This window comes from Macaca fascicularis, chromosome 6 (genome assembly GCF_037993035.2).
Source record: "Macaca fascicularis isolate 582-1 chromosome 6, T2T-MFA8v1.1".
Taxonomy (NCBI): domain Eukaryota; kingdom Metazoa; phylum Chordata; class Mammalia; order Primates; family Cercopithecidae; genus Macaca; species Macaca fascicularis.
The window spans coordinates 160,416,724-160,435,182 of record NC_088380.1 but is presented as its reverse complement, the minus strand read 5'-3'; the positions used below and the strand labels follow the sequence as shown (position 1 = coordinate 160,435,182).

General features: G+C 40.9%; 1 protein-coding gene across 9 annotated transcripts in view; it reads right to left on the bottom strand.

Annotated features, from left to right (window-relative positions):
- The window catches only part of GRIA1 (glutamate ionotropic receptor AMPA type subunit 1), a 321,912-nt gene that overhangs the window by 144,535 nt on the left and 158,918 nt on the right, over window positions 1–18,459 (bottom strand). For all 9 annotated transcript variants that reach the window (XR_010587683.2, XM_073994634.1, XM_045394430.3 and 6 more), the window contains exons 4-5: window positions 16,661–16,845; window positions 11,058–11,111 (exon numbers count right to left, since the gene is read on the bottom strand). Coding sequence is in view for 8 of the 9 variants with exons in the window: in XM_073994634.1 (XP_073850735.1) it covers window positions 11,058–11,111; window positions 16,661–16,845 (239 nt within the window). In the remaining variant the exon portion in view is untranslated. The remainder of the gene's footprint in view (window positions 1–11,057; window positions 11,112–16,660; window positions 16,846–18,459) is intronic.

Genomic DNA, 18,459 nt, shown 5'->3' with positions numbered 1-18,459 from the left:
GAAGTATTTTTTTTTTTAAAAGGGGGAATTATCAGCCTAAAAAATTATAGAAGACCAAGAAAGTAAGTGAAGGATGTATCTGAGTCCCAGAAGAGTTGTCATGGGGAAGAGATGGATGATTTGTTCTCTGAGGCTCTGGAAGGCAGGCCAGAGCCAATGAAAGGGCAGATGTTATAGAAGGCAGACTTTGGCTAAAACAATAATTACAAGTACCTAACATGTATCAAACTAGTAGAAACTGTGCTAAGTGCTTTATTTGTGTTATCTTATTTAACCCTCACAGCAATCCTGTAAAGTGGGTACTATTATCATTCCCATTCACAAATTAGAAATTAAAAAAAAATGAGGCTTAAATTAAGGGAGTAGTTCTTGCTCAGTGCAGTATAGCTAGTGAAGGACAGAGACCATAGTCCAACAAATAACAAGACTCTAGGACTTGTTTTATAACCACTGTGCATGAAGCCTCCCAACCGCTAGTGAGGCCAATCTATTCATTTATGTCCTGTCCTGCAATGAAGCACTCAGAGCAGCACACATCTTTATACTAAGAAAGAAATATCAGGCTTCCATGAGATCAGGGCATTTCCCTTAGCTCTTTTAACATGTGCTGGTATTTGAAATGTGAACCACACAGCACTTAATTCCTATCTCTTCTAGGCCTCTCCTAGCTTTCTCTTTGAGCGTGCAGGGGCCCTTCTCATCTTCCCTGTGAGACTGTGAGCTCCTGGAGGGCAGGGACGTTGGCCCCCACAGCATCCACACACAGTACCTGGATGAGGGTGCACGCTCAATACATGTGGAGGAATGAAGGAACTGAAAGTTTTTGTTCACCATTTTCATGATTGTTTTTTATAAGCTTCAATCCTATCACCTCTCAGCCTTAGCTTTTGTCTTGTGGATCAAAGAGGTCTTCTTACTGACTTTTTTGTGTAGTCTATGGTGAACTAGGTCATAAATAAGAAGTGTCAGAAAAGAGTTTTAGGGAGAACCACATAAATGCTGTCCTGTCTTTGAATCTCATGAGTTGTTTGTCCTTGGGCAATGATCTCAAACTGTAGAGCCATTAGTCGACTTATCTGCAAAATAAGAGCTTTGGCTACATCAGTGATCTTATAAGCTATGTTCCCGGTTGCAGGCATTTTAGAAGTTACCATATTAGGTTAGGGAAAGGGCAGAAAGATGGGGTCCTAGATCCCCCCTGTCTCTCTTCCACCATAGTAGCTCTGCTTTTTGTCTGTTTTATACACGAGAGTTCTCCCCCAAGATTCCATTTGAAAATAGAGCTTCAAACTAAAAAGTTTGGAAACTTCTGAGCCACTTGATTTCTCTCTTAAGGGCTCTTCCAGCTTTGATCTACAATTCTGTGATCACACAGGTATGTGCGCATGAATATGGATATGTGTGAATTTGTGGAATACTCCTGGGATGAAGACTTAATTGCGTCCTCAAATACCCATGTCTCTGCATAAAAGTCTTCACATTTTCCTATTTTAGCCACTTTAACCAACCAAACCTTTAAGGTGTCCTCTCCCTATATAATCTCTGGTAACACAGAGGGTAGTCTGTTTCTCTCTAATTAAATAAGGTATTGTAGCTGTGCTTAAATCAGTGAAAACACCATAAATATTGGGGAGAAAAAAGTATTTGTGTTGACTTATCCAATTACATTTGGAACCAGGGATGCACACTTGGATATCTATGAACACACCGACAGACATACCTCATGCAAGTATCCACTATTGACAAAGCATTGTAAATGTCAGTCAGGGCCTCACAGACTAATTTCTCTCAGTCCTGGGATTTAGGATAAAATGCTGGCACTTTGTGGCAGAAGGTCAGGGACTCCAGGTTGGGCTATTGATTACAAGGCTGCATGAGTGTACTACCTGGCCTGGGAATATTTGGTCTTCCAGAGAGTCCCTTCATCTTTATTCTGCTCTAACGGTTGTAGTCAGGAATGACACCTGGCAAAGCCATTTCAGAGCAAGAGCAAATTTCCTGGTATGAGGTGGGCACTTATGGCTACAATTCCCAGTAGACTTAAAACCAATCGCATCTTCCCTTTACATGACAAAACCTTCCTATCCAGAAAAGGCCAAGCAAATACTCATAGCATGCCCATCTTTTGACGAAAAGCCAGTTTACACCTTCACAGGCCTCCCATATAGTAGGTGCCCATTGAATGTCTGATAAAAAGAAGAATGAAAGTCCAAACATGATAAATAAGAAAGCTACTGGGAACCAGGTAAGAAAGATTCTAGTTAATCATTTATTTGTCCATTTACTCATTCACTCATGAGTGCTTAATACTGTCAGACCCATGCTAGACACAGGAATGCAGCAGAGAAGAAGACAGGTGTGGTCCTTGTTTTCAAGTTACCTAAGGTCTAGTGAGAAAGGCCAATATTACACAAGTAATTATAGAGCAAAACCAGTGGACCCAAACTTGATCTTGGAGCTCAGGGAAGGCCTTGCAGTGAAAGCAATGAAGCCTGAAAAAAAAAGTGCCTTTGGTTGGGTGAAGAGGGCTGGGAACACTCTAAGCAGAAAGTTTGCATGTATTGAGGTTCCGAGTCAGAGCCACAGAGGGTTACTGCCCTCTGTCACAGAAACTGCCTGTGCATGTCAGCCTGGATTCAAATCTCAGCTCCACCACCTCCTAGCTGTGCCACCTCAGGAGGGCCACTCAACCTTTTGGTGCCTCAGTATCCTTTGCTGCAACATAAGGATTATTATGGTATTTCTCATAGTTGTTGTGAGGATTAACTATGTTATATGTCAGATTCTTAGAGAACCGTGCTTGGCATATAGTAAATATTTACCTAAAATCCTGTGTCTCCTGGAGCTCCATTTCTCTCCCACTGTACTTTCTGTCTTAAAAAGAGGGATAGGTAAGGAAACAAGGACTGAACTGTCTTAGTTACATAGCTCACCAACCATCTGCCAAAATTAGTGTTAAGGGGTCTCTCTTGCTTCAAGGCTGCTGGTGACAATGAGTTTCCGTGCTCTGTCAGAGCAATCATAGCCACTGTCTTGCGTATCTGAAATGGTCCAAAGGATGCTGACTCAGCATGACAAAGGCCATTCCAAATCAGCCGAGGTGTGCATGGTTTGCAAGATCAAAAGATACCAACACCAAGTGCTTGAGATTAATAGACCAGCCTCTTCCTTAAGCTTCAGGGAGCCAATGTGGCTTTGAGAGATATTTTTTGATAACTCTGAACTGAAGAGAATCTGGAAAGCTAGAACCCTAAATCACACAGCCAGGAAGATTGTTTTGATGAATTTTTTCCTTTTGAAAACATTATGCCAACTGTAGAACAAATTGAGATCTTCCAGAAAAATATGATTTGCACAAATGGTAATGAATAAGTGACAGAGTTAGGATGAGACCCTGGGCTTCTGCTGCACTCTGTGTTCTAAAACTTTGCATACATTAACTTGTTTTATCTTTAGTTTATGAGATCCACATTAATATTCCCACTCATAGGTGAGACAGCTGAGGTACAGAGAGAAGTGACTTGCAACGGACAAACGGCTAGTAAGTAGCTGAGCCAGATTTCAAATCCAGGCAGTTTAAGGAAGAAAGGAGTTTACTTCTTGGCCTTGCTCAAGTATAATACCAGTCCTAAGAACTGCAAAGGTTTCCCCAGTATGGGCAGTGTGGCCCAATGGAGAACGAGCCTAACCTTTGGAATGGGAAAGGTTTTAAGTTTGAATTCCAGTTTTAGTCAAATGACCTTACAAAAGGTTTTTAAACAACTTGAACTTCATTTTTCTCCTCATAAAATGGGACCAGAATCTTACTTTTCTTGGAGGGATATGGAAAATCTTGGGGATCTCTGGGGTGAATTCTCTCAGAGGATGGGGATGAGTACAAAGAGTGACCTAGACTGGGATGCTTGGATCACCTTGGAAGAGAACATCCTTTGGCATCTGGGGTTTGTCTTTCTATCCACCCACTCTCCTTTTCCTTCCAAAGGCTCTGGGCAGTGTCAGCTCTGGTGATCACAAAGTGTCTGTTACAGAAGAGTGAGGTGAGAGCAGAGCAGGAGAGGGAAGGCTGTGTGGGAGGAAGAAGAGGAAACTGGAATAAGCTTCATCAACAAAGAGAGTCCTTGAGAGGGGCACAGTGGGGAGGAGGGAGCACTTCTGAGCTCCCTCTCTGTCTCTGGCTCTGTCCCTGCCCCACCCCCCAACAAGGAGGCATATGAGCACACTGAAAATGCAGTTGGGGGAAAAGAAGCAACAAAGAAGGAGCAAGCGATTGCTCCAAATCCTACCCCAGCTTTGCTGTTTAACTTCTGGGTGACTTCAGACAGATCACCTCCTTTCCCTCATTCTTGAGTGTCCATTTCATAAAATGAGGGGCAGGGTGAGATGAGTTTCATAGGTACCCTTCAGCTCTCACTCTGCTGGATTCTTCAAACAAGGGTGAGGGCACACTCTTTACATGACTGCTGGCCTTGTGGATGCAGCCTCACGAGCCTTCCCAGACACCCCACAGCTCAGGCGGCCTCCCTGGCCTCTGATCACCATACTGTGACAGGGCAGGTGGCCATCGATGGGGCTTGGATACTTTCACAGGCTGTGATTTTTCTCTGGCATTCTTTTGAGAATGTTATTTTACATGTTCTAATCTAGCTGGAAGACAAGGTCAGGTTGCTTCTGGGACAAAGTTCAGCCTCATGCTTCTTAGTCCTTGCATGAGACCAGTGCAGTATCAGGCACACGGACAGGCCTTGTCCATGTTTGGTGGCTGTCTGGATGGCTGTAAGAACCACATCCTGAGAGAAGGCACTGGGGGAACAGGAGGGTGTCCAGACTGAAGGCGCAAACACTAAAGAGTAAGCAAGGTAGCTGTTTTCAAATACTCAAAGGTTGCTTTGTGGGAAGGCAGCAGACAAGTTTTGCAAGAGTCAGAGGGCATGTAGAGTCAGAAGTGATGAGAGGGTGACACAGGGTGAACAGCACACAGACCATGCCCTGTTCCAGGAAGAGTGCAGAAACTGAGCCCTTTGAGAAGGAAAAGGGCTGCCTCAGAGGTAGGACTTTTCCATCACTGGGTATTATTCAAGCATGAGCCAGATGGCTGAGTTTCTGTTGGGGACGTTGTAGAGGAGATTCTGGCTCTCTACATGAAGTGGGTTAGAAGCCCTCTTAGGCTTGTCTTTAACTACTTATTTGCATATTCAAAACTAAATTCATATTCCCACTCCCTCTACTTCTTTTAGCATAGGTCTAAAAGATTTTGCCTTTAAGTACATTTGATATGTAGGTGCAGACATTATTTTCTAAGAATTTGTTTTATTTACTAATTCATTCATTCGTTGACTTTTTAAAGCACACCTGTTATGTGCAACTCACTTTGCCAGGCACTGGGAATTCAACAGAGAAAAAGTCACACACAATCCTTCCTCTAGGACCTTGTAGATAAACAGTGAGGAAGACATTAAATAATAGAGAATCAGTTATCTAATCTCAAGTATAGTAAGTGAAAAAATATCTGGGGCTATCGTAGCATAAAACAGGTAGATGTGATTTCGTCTGCGAGAGCATTGAGGGATCTCACTTAATTCTCATAAAACCCTACGAGGATGTACATAATATCATTCTCTTTTTTAGAGATAAGGCAACAAAAACTCAGAAAAGTTAGATAAATTGATTAATGTTACATAGCTAATAAGTATAAAAGTCGGAATTCAAACCCAGAACTGGCTCCAAAGCCACCCTTCCCAACTACTACACCACCTGCCTAACCAAAAGCTGCAGAAACTAAACATGACTGTGAGGTATGGAGCCAACGGGAAGAGAGGCACTGAAGAAAGTGGATGAGCTCAGCTTTGCAGAAGGAGTCGACAGATTTATCTCCATAGGGGAGCAAGGAGACTAAAGAACAGCTTCTGCTCAGGGCTGATCCAGCAGAGGAGCAGCAGCATGGGGCTGGGGGCTTGGACTAGCTGCCAAATAGACCAAAACTTCCAATCTAACATTCTACAGGAGTTAATCTGCAAGCACATGGCAGAAATGGTCAACTGTCCTGATTCCCAAGTACCCTGATAAGACCTGGAACGGGCTAACTCCATCATCTCTTCCTCAGCTTCTGCCACACTGGAAATCATCATTTTAATAAAATTCCATCAATGTAGTTGTAGTTCTTATCTTTGTGACTCACCAGAAGCAAATCTTAGACCAAATGAATGTTTCTCAAAACAGAGGACCTGCGGACCTCTGTAGTGTGTCTGTAGAGCCAGTTTGGAAAACGGGAATTAACAAGCAAATGCTTCAGTGCCACTGTGATTGCCAGTATGAGTACCTCAATCACGGAGTAAATGGTGGGCTGGATGTCCAATGGGAATTTGAGAGTCTGGATTGGAATGTCAAGTCTATTGCTGCTACTACAGGCAAGATTTAAACTCAAGCTGTCTCGTCCAGGACAACCCTTCTCTTTTCTGGCTCTTTCCCCAACTCTCCCTGCTCAGCACTCACATAGCACAGTAGTAAGAATACACATTTTGGGATCCCATGGCCCTTGAGGAGAAGTGCAGCTCCATCACTTTATATGTTTTGTGACTGTGGAACAGTCAACCTTTCTGAAGCTCTGTTTCTTCATCTGAGGATAACATCAACCTCAAAGGCTATTAGGAAGGTTTAATTGACATGCATTTAAGTGTTTATCATAGTGTCTGCAATGTAGCAATCAGTCAATTGTGGAAGTTATTGCCATTGTTATTATTGTTGTAATTTATTAGGGATTTAAGGAATTCTAATTCAGTGACTCAAGTGTCTCGGCCTCAGGTTAGCCTGATCATCTTATTCCTACGCCCAACTCACTTGGTTTTTGTCATATTCCTGACAGCCAAATTCCATTAATTAGGTTCCTGTCTTCCTCCTCTGCAGCTCAGTCATGTAATGTCTCTGAGCCTCAGTTCCCACATCTGTAAAATGGGGGTGATGAATTCCACCTTGTTTACTTCATAGGAGTATTATGACATCCAAAACCCGGCAGTATGATTCATACAGAAATATCACATAAACTATAATATGGTGTAAAAATGAGAGAGATCGATGATATTATTACTGTTATTACTCCTCTAGAAGGCACCATATGGTTCACACTGGTCAATGTTGTCCAACAAATTCAGTATTTTTCAGACAGGAGTCTGCTGAACCCTGTATAAATTCTCACAATCTTCTAGTTCTCTATGAGACTTTAAAATATGTGCGTTTATTCCAGTGAAATTCTAAATACCAATGTAACAATCTGATCATTTACTCCATGGTTTAGGTACTCACATTGGCAATCGCAGTGGCACTGAAGCACTCGCTTGTTAGAGCCGCATTTTCCAAACTGGCTCTACAGACACACTATAGAGGTCCACAGGTCCTCCAGGTCCTCTGCTTTGAGAAACACTCATTTGGTCTAAGATTTGCTTCTGGTGAGTCACAAAGATAAGAACTACAACTCTGGAGAGCTCTGGCTGCCAGATGTCTGCATTCCCCACAGTCTCAGAGCAGGGAGTGAATGCACAGTCAGTGCTAGGGTTTGGAGGAGCACTGGCAGCCAGGCTCAGCACTTGCGGGTTCCAGGACCCCGGCACGTCTGTGAGAGAGAGTGGCATAGCTTTCCAATTTCTGCATGGTTGAAGTTCATCTTATGACCACACCAATGCTATGGAAATAAACATACATATCTCTTCTATAAAATATGGATATATATGCAAGCATATATATGCATATGTACATACACACCATATGTGAATATGTACAGATGGGTGGATTTAATATGTGAAGTAAGAATTTTCCATTTGTGCAGAACACTTTTAACTTTTTAAAGCATGGTGGCATTTGGCAACATATTTGGTCTCCCCAGTGACACTATGAGTAGGTAGAGTGGGAGTTACTGTTCTCAATTGACAGATGGGGAAACTGAGGGTTGGAGAGTTGTCCAAGAATACAGAGCCAGCTAAGAGTGGCACCTGGACAAAAAACAGGTGTTTTTTTTTTTTTTTGACTCCTCGCCTATAAGTTCTCTTCTCTGACCTACAATCCCCTTCCCTCTTCTCTTCCGGCAGCCCTTCAAAGGTGGCTATTTGAACCCCAAAATCATTCCTCCAAAGTGATCTGCTAAAAGAATACTGCTGGCTACTTTGAAGCTCATGCATTCTGACAGGGACAGAAAGAACTGCAAAATAGAAGTATAGCTCCCTCCTTTTGTTAAACCTTTTGAAGCCTTCCTTGGTCTCTAACTCTATAATTACACCGTAATCACAAACATTCCGAAGGAGTGGGTCAGTTCTATGCAGCAGTAGACTAATTATGTGGCAGAAATTCTAAAAATTATCATCTTATAAATTGCACTATTCCTCTGAAAGGGTAAGAAAACACACCACATACTTGACTATGTTTCAAACTGAATTAATTAGTAATTTGAAGCCTAATTATCAACTAATCTATTGGAACATGTAAGTCTTTTTTCATTTGGATGGTATATGCAATTTGCATCCTATTAGCTGGCAGTTGTACGGATTTGAGAGCTCATTAGGTCAGAAGAAGAAAAATGCATATCAGAAGGATATAACAACCCAAGAGACTGACTTGGTGATGCTGTGACTGAAGGGTTACTGGGCAACAGATGGAGGCTGGCAATGTAATTACCTGGGGTCTTTCAGTGACTCTAAGGCCACTGTATGCAATTTCTGTCTCACCCCAGAGAGGTAATTATGCGTATCCCCACCCTTGTTCTGTGTATTCTTGTTCTATGTTTGTTCTGTGTATTCTTAAGCAGCAGGGTGCTTACAAAGTCTCACTGAGAGGTGCTCTGGAGTTGTAGAAAAGGCCTGAATACTGTCTGCTACCCTTGGTGACAGGCCTAGCTCTGGTGCTGCCTCACCATGAGACCTTGGCCAAGTCACAGCCCTTTGCTGGTTGTTTCCCTAGAAACAAGTGAGGTTTAAGTGGAGATGACTTCCTGAGTCCACTCTAGCACTGAGGATCTGGGAGTCAAGGGATGTCATGGGCTTTCCTCACTCCAAAGTCAAAAGTTCCATCTTTGCAAATGGTCTTTGGAGGGTGAGACTCTCGGTTCCCCAAAAGTGTCTGGAGAGCCACCCTCATTTAAAATGCAAATACCTCTGAGAAAAGTAATACATTTAGCCATTCACAGCTGGGCCTAAATTAACCTACCACCCTAAGCCCTTCTTATTTCACATCCTGACTCTGAAATATTGCCAATACAAGTTAGTTGAAGAAGGGGAAAGAAGAGTAAGGCGGGGATCTATCTAAAGCTGGATGCCAGGTCAGAAAGAGGGACAGAATTTATGGATTAGGCAGGATGCTTTAGTCACATTTTTAGATTCATGCATCCTGTGCCCAATGAGTAGCAAATATTAATTTTTGTTCAAATAATATTGCTCATAGAGATAATCAACACAAAACAACATGGTTAAAACTGAAGCCTGTTATATGTTCAGTTAAATAAGTTAAAACCTGAAAATTTTTTATAGATAAAAAGTTAGAAACCACTTCTTAATGGAAACATGGAAAATTGCAAAGACAGACTAGGATAATAAACTGTAGAAATAGTTATCATTAAGAGAAACTTGCCATCATTCAAACTGTCACATGGAAAAATTTGTTACTGATTAAAATTTGATGGGTGATGCGGCCACTTTGGAAAATAATTTTGGAGTTCCTCAAAATGTTAAACACAGAATTGTCATATCACCCAGTAATTCTATGCCTAGGTATATATTAAAGTGAAAAACTGGTGCACTGATGTTTTATAGCAGCATTATTCATTATAGCCAAAAAGTGAAAACAACCCAAATGTGCATGAACTGAAGAATGGATAAAGAAAATGTGGTATATGCACATAATGAAATATTGTTTGACAATAAAAAGGAATCAAGTACTGATACATGCTGCAACATGGGTGAACCTTAAAAATGCTATGCTAAGTGAAAGAAGCCAATTACAAATAACCACATATTGTATGATTTCACATATATGACATGCTCCAAATAGGCAAATACATAGGGATAGAAAGCAAATTAATGGTTGCCTAGGGCTGGAGGAGCTTGGGGGATAATAAGGAGTCATTGCTGAGAGGTAAGGGATTTCTCCTAGGGGTGATGAAGAATTTTAAAATAAGATTGTGGTGATGGTTTCATAACTTTGTGAATATATTGAAAACCTTTTAATTGTACACTTTAAATGGATGAATTGTGTGCTTTATAAAATATATCTCAATAAAGCCTTTAAAAATGGGGTTAAACACCAAATGAAATTACATTTGGCTTTGGACAGAAAAGCTAGAAGAATTAAACTTCATGATAAAAAAGTGGAGGTGTAAAACATGACCCAGAAAAAATAGACTTCACAGAAATAGTGGTTACAAAAGAAAACTCATAATGGTACATGCTAGTAGGTAAAATTTAATATATACAAAAAATGATTTGATGAGTTGTTTTCTTTGTAATATAAAAAACAGTAGCACTCGATACAATGATCTGTAGTACGTTAAAACAAATATATATATATATATATGTATATTTTAAACAGACTTATCTATGCCATGTAGAAAAGTGAATATAAACTAAGTGGACATAATATTGTTCATGCTGGGAAGTTGTTTCTGGTTAAAATTTTGTCAATACTAGTGTAATTATGATGTAAATTTATTTATAAGCAGTAAAACTATCACTGGGGTCAAAATAGAGGGCCCAAAACAGTAGGATCAAGACATCTTGTATTAATTCAAAGATGTGGTGATTTTGTCCCTATTGCCAAGGGGCAGAGCCAATTAAAGCTAGAATTGTGAAGATGATAAAGCCTTGCCCATCAGTATGCTCTCTTCTGAGGAAGGTTAGAGGTTCATGAACAGTGTGTTGTGGTTTGATGAGTGGGATGTGGAGAAGATAAAAATTTATTATTGCCAAGACTCATTACAGCCCTGAATTGCCCCTTCCACCTACTCAGTTCACATCAGTAAGAGGCAAGGTAGGTCCCCAAACCTGGAGAAGCCTTGAGTTGAGAGCCTGCAGTGCTCTACTCACCAGATTTGCAAGGATGTAGTGGTAGCCGATGCCGTTCTTCTCCAGCTTTATAATCTACAAAACATAATAGGTGGAGACTCATTAATCGTACTAACAATTAAAGCCACAACAGCAACAGTAATAATGGCAACTGATATTGAGTACTTACAATGTGCCCTATCCTAAGCACTCGAAATACAATATCCCAACCACTCCAAGGATGGTGGCATTGTTAACATCCTTGTTTTACAAATAAGGAATAGGCATGGAGTGTCTATTATATAAACTCCATAAGTTGTAATCTTACAGCTCTTGAGTGGCAGATAGCAGAATTTGAAATCAGTTTTGTCTGATTCCAAGGGTAGAGTGCTGTTACTGTAACCCCAAGGACTCATCTGAAATGCTCACTGCATTCTTTCTTTCATAAACCTTCTTTGTATGTGAAGATTCTTCTTTAGGTGGGAATCTTATGTTGCATGAAATCTGTCATGATGATATTTGCTGATTGGAAGGACAGATGAGTTAATAGGTGGATGGTGGATGAACAGTCAGATGGGTAGGTGGATGACTTCACCTTCAATTCCTTGCATGAACCATATGTAGATGCTCTTCTTTCTTTTTCTGAATTTTGTGCCTTCCTCCCCAAATCAGTTGGGTACTCAGACATTAATGGATTGCCCAAGTTAGAAGCTAGAAGGGAAAGTTAGGATCATCTGGACCAACCTCTCACTGTACAGATAGGAAGTCAAGATCCAAAGAGGGAAAGTGGTTTGCCCAGATCCGATAGTAGCCTGGTGGCAGCATCAGGACAGGGACCTGACTCCTGTGAACTTTTCCATTTGATGTTTGATTATGGTTAATCATTAAGAACTAGTGCCCATGAATACCCTTTTATCCCAAAATGCAGACTATCCCTAATTATCACAGGTAGAAAAAATATTTGTGGAAAGTACTGTCCAGAAGTTTGCTTGGGCAGGAAACGCACCTAATAATGAATGGTTAAGACTACAGACCTTGGTTTTAGATCTAGCTCAACCTGCAAATTAACTTAATCTAATTCCCTATTTTTTTTTAATCATCAAATTGGGGTTAGTGTACTCTTCTTGGTGTCTCTCCCCCTGTACTGTTGCAAGGAGACATATAACAAATGATAAGCACTTGGGCTTCTCTAACTGAATAAATTTTCAAGGTTATTAAAATCCACATTCAGACATCTACTTAACTGGATGTATGTGCATAGTGACTCACATTTTTTTTATGTGGGGAATAATTAAATGCAAGCACACACAATGAATTCTTTGAAACAGTGGTTAGATTGTGAAATTCCAGACCAAGGAGCTCAAATACTGTTGGGATGATAGTTTTATTCATAATTCTTCATTACTTTTTCATCTTCTTGTCAAATGGTTTGCTGCCTTTTCAACAATGAGATACCTTTATCAAAAACCTATTCAGCTTCTTTTTTTTTTTTTTTTTTGAGACGGAGTCTCGCTCTGTCACCCAGGCTGGAGTGCAGTGGCCGGATCTCAGCTCACTGCAAGCTCCGCCTCCCGGGTTCACGCCATTCTCCTGCCTCAGCCTCCCGAGTAGCTGGGACTACAGGCGCCTGCCACCTCGCCCGGCTAAGTTTTTGTATTTTTAGTAGAGACGGGGTTTCACTGTGTTAGCCAGGATGGTCTCGATCTCCTGACCTCGTGATACAAAACAGCAAATACATGATATTTTAAAACCAACCACATTCAGGCAATGGAGAAATATCATCCCCACAAGATGAAAGTACAAATTGAAACATAGGAAACAGCTGATAACTGATGACTTTTTTGACTTATAAAAACTGGCAATTTCATGTGATCCAACCTGATATCAACCTTCCCATCTATCTACTCCCCAACCTACACATTGACCTTCCCTCCTCTAATAACTTCCTTTCACAAATATGTATTAAGTGCTTGCTATGGGTGAAGCACTGTTGGCAACACAGTGGAAAGGTGAAAGAAGCATAGTGCTTGCCCTCTTGGAGATTACACTTTACTGAGAGGAGATCCATAATAAATACACGAACAGATAAATACATACAGGGTAACAAACTGAGAAAGGTGTTGTAAATGTAAGAAGCAATTTCACAAGGGGTCCATCACCTCACTGACCCCCATTACTTCAAAGCTCATTCCCAATGCATTGCCTTCATTCACAATACTTGTGTCTGAATGGCCTCTCCCATTCTCTCTGATTGTTCGTATCCTCAATAGCTGAGCTCCAATCTCAACGCCTCTGTAAAACCCTCTATGATTAATGAATTAATCCATTCAACAAATATTTATTGAACATAAATTATATGCCAAGCACTATGCTATGTGCTGGGGAAAGAGCATTGAGCAAGTGAGGCAAGGTCTCCGTGCCCTCACTGAGTTGGAGTTGACATTTTAGTAGGGTGCCAGATGGTCAACATATAAATAGATAATGAACAAGATTTCAGCAGGTACAAGCACCATGAAGACAATAACATAGGGGGATGTGATGGATGGCCTCAACAGGTCCTGGTCTACTCTCACTTCTAACTCATATTGTGCTTAATGACTGTATTATATGCTTTGGCATCATATTTTGATAAAGTGTTATAGTCTAATAACCCTGTTCTTTGCTCACAAACCTTCACTGACTCCCCACTGTTTACAGAATAAACCCTAAACTCTTTCTAATGGTTTCCGAGGATATTCTTGATTATGTGTTTATCTTTCTGCCATCCTCTCCAGTGGACTCTCAGCATCCATCACTCAGCCTGCAAAACGGCACTATGAAACCTAGCCCTCACATGCCCTCTGGGCCTCCTAACACGCCCTTTCATCCATCTTAAAGGCTCTTATCCAGCCAATGGCTACCTATAGAAATCCAGATTTATCTTACATTTAAGAACTTTCATAGAGGCTTCATTGATTCCTTATTCTTTTAATTCACTAAAAAGAATGTATTGAATACTTTATTTGGTGCCAAGCACTATCCAAGGCATTGTGGACTCAGCAGGGAAGAAAATAAAACAAAAATCCCTGGCATCGCCGAGCTTAGATTTTAGTTGGGAGGCTGGAGACAGACACAGGCAATTAATTCCCTATTTGGAATTTTGAGTCACTGTTTTTTTTTTTTTTCCCCTCAGATTAGGTGAAAAATTTCATGTTAGACTGCATGCAGTTACTTAACGTAACTGTATCCCAGGTATGTTCCCAGTTACTGAATGTGAGATAGTCCAGGATGATGCTAAGTGTGAGATTGTAAGTCAGAGATGTAAGTTGTAGGCTCGTTACTGTCATTCATTAGTTGTCTGAGCCTAAGGCAAATAACTTAATCAATTTGACCGTCAGTCATTCTGTCTATAAAATGTGAGCATAAGCAATGAATCAAGTGATCTGTAAAATCCTTTCAACTCTTTGGTCTTACTTTTCAAAATAGATGAATGAAATAATTTTAAAAAATGTTAATAAGCTACAATCTAAAATACCCATACAAACAGGTCACTTCTTTACAAAATGCAAGTTTACCCTTTGACAGAGGAATTGTAGATAGCAGAAGCAGAAAAGTTGCATGTTTAAGAAGTTGGGCTCTGTGGCCAGACCAAGAAAGGTTTGACTTCCTGCTTTTATTATAAGCTAGCAGTGAGATCTTGGGCAAGTATAATCTCTCTTTTCTTCATCTATAAAATAGGGGAATTGATAAAAGCTGTTTTACATAGTTGATGTGAGAATGAAATAGGATTATGCATGGAAAGGGCTTGGCCTAGTATCTGGTATACCATACACACTCAAAAAATAGTAGCAATGGCTATTGTCTGTACCATAGAACAATATACAATAGGTCATCCGTCTATTAATATGTCATTATCATTCAGCACTTTTTCCGTCGACTCTGTTATCTTGTCTTTTTACCAGTTTTATAGAACAGAGGCCTTCATTCATGTTTTACAGATGGATTCACTTATGCCCAAGGAAGGAAGTGACTCAAGAAGCCGGTCCTAGTAGGCACTAGGAATAGCAAAAATAGGCAAATGCTTGCATGCGTCACTTACTGTGGTGGAGAGTCTGTTCTAAGTGCTTCACATGAATTGATTCTTACAATTCTCACAAGAGCCCTCTAAAGGTGGCTATTATGAGGATGATGCCCATTTTACAGATCAAGAACTTGAGATGTAGAAAGACTAAAAACCTGGTCAAGGTCACAAAGCCAGTAAATACTAGAGCTGGGATTTGAACCCTAGCCAGTCTGGTTTTATCTCTTCTCTTCACTATTATCTTATCCTGCCTGAATTGAAAACTGGAATTCAAATCCCTGACTCTGGCCCAGAGAACTTCGATCTCAATGGCAACAATTTTTGATGGGTTTCTCTTTCCAAGAGGGAAGGCCAAATTCATACTTTACAAAGTAGAATAGTTAGTGCCTTAAAGAATCCATAACATTCAAACTCTCTCCCTGTTCTATTGCTGAGGCCTCTGAGTGATAGCTGTCCTAGTACCGAGATTCTCTGTGAGGGCCCCAGGGGTCTTGAAGGCCATTAACAAACTTTGTCATGTTGTCAAGTATCTAAAACTATCAATTTTATTGTATGGCATTGTTCAAAAGTTATTGCAACATCTGCTACCTTGCTAGCTCTGAATCTGAATACATAAACGTAGTTTAAAAAGATAAAGAATCTACAAAAAAATCCTGCTAATTCTGTGGTGGGCACGTGCTTTTGTTCTGAGACCAGGGGAAGCACAGTTTAGAGAGATCTAGCTCAAGACTGTTGAGGTTACAATGTCTGTTTATAGAAGAATGTACCATGAATTGATTTCTCAAAGTGAAGGGCATGTTCAAGGAAACAATAGAAAGAAAGGTGGCTGCAGCTTCATTAGCCTCTTAAAACAGGTAAGTGGGTGAAAGGAATGAGATGCCAAACCCTGGATCATGAGTGACAGAGTCCAGAGTCGAACCCAGAAATTTGTCTCTATAAGCTGTGTTCCTAATATGATAACATTTCATAAACTCTAAAATGAAATGTAACTTATCATTATTTTTTATTTTTATTTTTTGAGACAGAGTCTTGCTCTGTTGCCTAGGCTGGAGTGCAGTGCACAATCTTGGCTCACTGCAACCTCCACCTCCCAGGTTCAAGAGATTCTCCTGCCTCACTGCCTCACCCTCCTGAATAGCTGGGATTATAGGTACATGCCACCACGGCCGGCTAATTTTTTTTTTTTTTTTTTTTTTAGTGGAGATAGGGTTCCACCATGTTGGCTAGGCTGGTCTTGAACTCCTGACCTCAGGTGATCCGCCTGCCTCAGCCTCCCAAAGTGCTGAGATTACAGGCCTGAGCCACTGCACCCAGCATTTTTTGTCTTCTTCTTCTTCTTCTTCTTCTTCTTTTTTTCACAAAAGAGGGATACATTGGAGTTAACAGGTCTGAGAACCCTTTGAAGCCCTATGTCAAGGCTCCCATTGTTTGTAGTATTTCAGAATTAAATTTTGTGAATTATGGAAAATGAGATGGAAGTCATCTTGTCTCACCTAGTCAAGAAGCCTCTTTAAAGGCAAAAGTGTATCTGGCTATTCCTGAATCACCTCCCGCACCCACCCTGAGCCCTTGCTGCTTTCACTACCTGGCCCAAGATAGCATTGAGGCGTTCTGATTCACAGTCCACCACCACCAGTCGCTCCTTTTTCTTCTCCAGGTCCTGAAACAGCATCCGGTATCCCTCCTCTGTGGTTGTCAAAATATTGACTGCTGTCACCTGCCAGTTCTTCTCGGCAGCTGTGTCCAGGACTTTCTGCAGGACGGATAAGCCTGAAGTTTGGATGATTAGGATAGAGAAATGACAGACAATCAGGATTTGTGGGCACCACCCACTCCCATCAGGCACCTACCTCCCCTGGCTACCCCCAAATCCACTCTTCTGCCAAAATCAGTTCTGGTTTTCTCTGGCTGCAAAAGTCTGAACTCTGTGAGGTCAGGCACTGTGTTTCTGAACATAGTAGATGGTAGAACTAGTGATTAAAAAACACAATCTAAGGCTCAAATCCAACATATGGCTAAATGACCTTGTGCAGGCTCATTAGCCTCTTCAAACTTTAGTTTCTTTAAAGGTAAAGTGTGGTGTAAATAATGCCCACCTCATAGTGTCATTATGAGGATTAAGTGAGAATGTTTGACACATACCAGAGTCTGATACCTGCAAGGGTTTTATAAATATTAGCAGTTAGTTTTATTGGGCACTCAGTAACTGCTTATTAAATGTGCCAACCTAGCATCTAAGTGTTCACCTAATAACTGCTGATCAAATTTGTGAAAGTTCAATATAGTATCTTTAATACCTAATACTTTGTCTCTCACACAGTAGGTGTTTAATATGTATCCTGGGGAGCTGGGACCAGTGGCTCACGCCTGTAATCCCAGCACTTTGGGAGGCCAAGGTGGGTGGATCACCTGAGGTCAGGAGTTTGAGACCAGTCTGGCAAACATGGTGAAACCCCGTCTCTACTAAATAAAATTTCAAAAATTAGCCTGGCATGGTGGTGGGTGCCTGTAATACCAGCTACTTGGTAGGCTGAGGCAGGAGAATTCCTCGAATCTGGGAGGTAGAGGTTGCAGTGAGCCCACGTCGTGCCATTGCACTCCAGCCTGGGTGACAAGAGTGAAACTCTGTCTCAATAACTAACTAACTAACTAACTAACTAACTAACTAACTAACTAACTAAAATGTGTCCTGAATTAAACTACTCTCTTTTGATTTACAGGTAAATTAATAGAGAGGCCATTACTGAATGCTGCTTTGTTTCTTCTTGGAGAATTAGATGGTGTATTGGTTTCCTATTGCTGCTGTAACAAGTTACCACACACTCAGTGGCTTAAAACAACACAAATGTGCTATCTTACAGTTCTTGAGGTAAGATACTTGAGATAGGTGTCCTAGGCTAAAATCAAGGTGTCAGCAGGGCTGTGTTGGTGTCTGAAGGTTCTAGGGGAGAATCCACTCTCTTGTCTTTCCAACTTCTAGAGGCTACCTGCATTTCTTGGCATATGGACCCTTCCATCTTCAAGGACAGTAATGGTGGTCGAGTCTTTCTCACATTCCACCACTCTGACACTGACTCTTCTGACTCCGACTTCCACATTTAAGGACCTTGTGATTACATTGTGTCCCTCCAACATAATCCAGGATAATCACCCTATTAAAGGTCAATAGTTTAGCAACCTCAATCCCATCTGTAGCCTTAATTTTCCTTTGCCATGTAACATAGACATATTCTCAGTTTCCTGTGATCACAACATGAACATCTTGGGGAGGAATGTCATTATTAATTATTCACAGATATTATTTTGATTTTGCATGGATTAATTTTTTGTATGTATGTCATTTCTGACGTTCAGTAACACTGCTAACCTCTTCTACAGTGACCA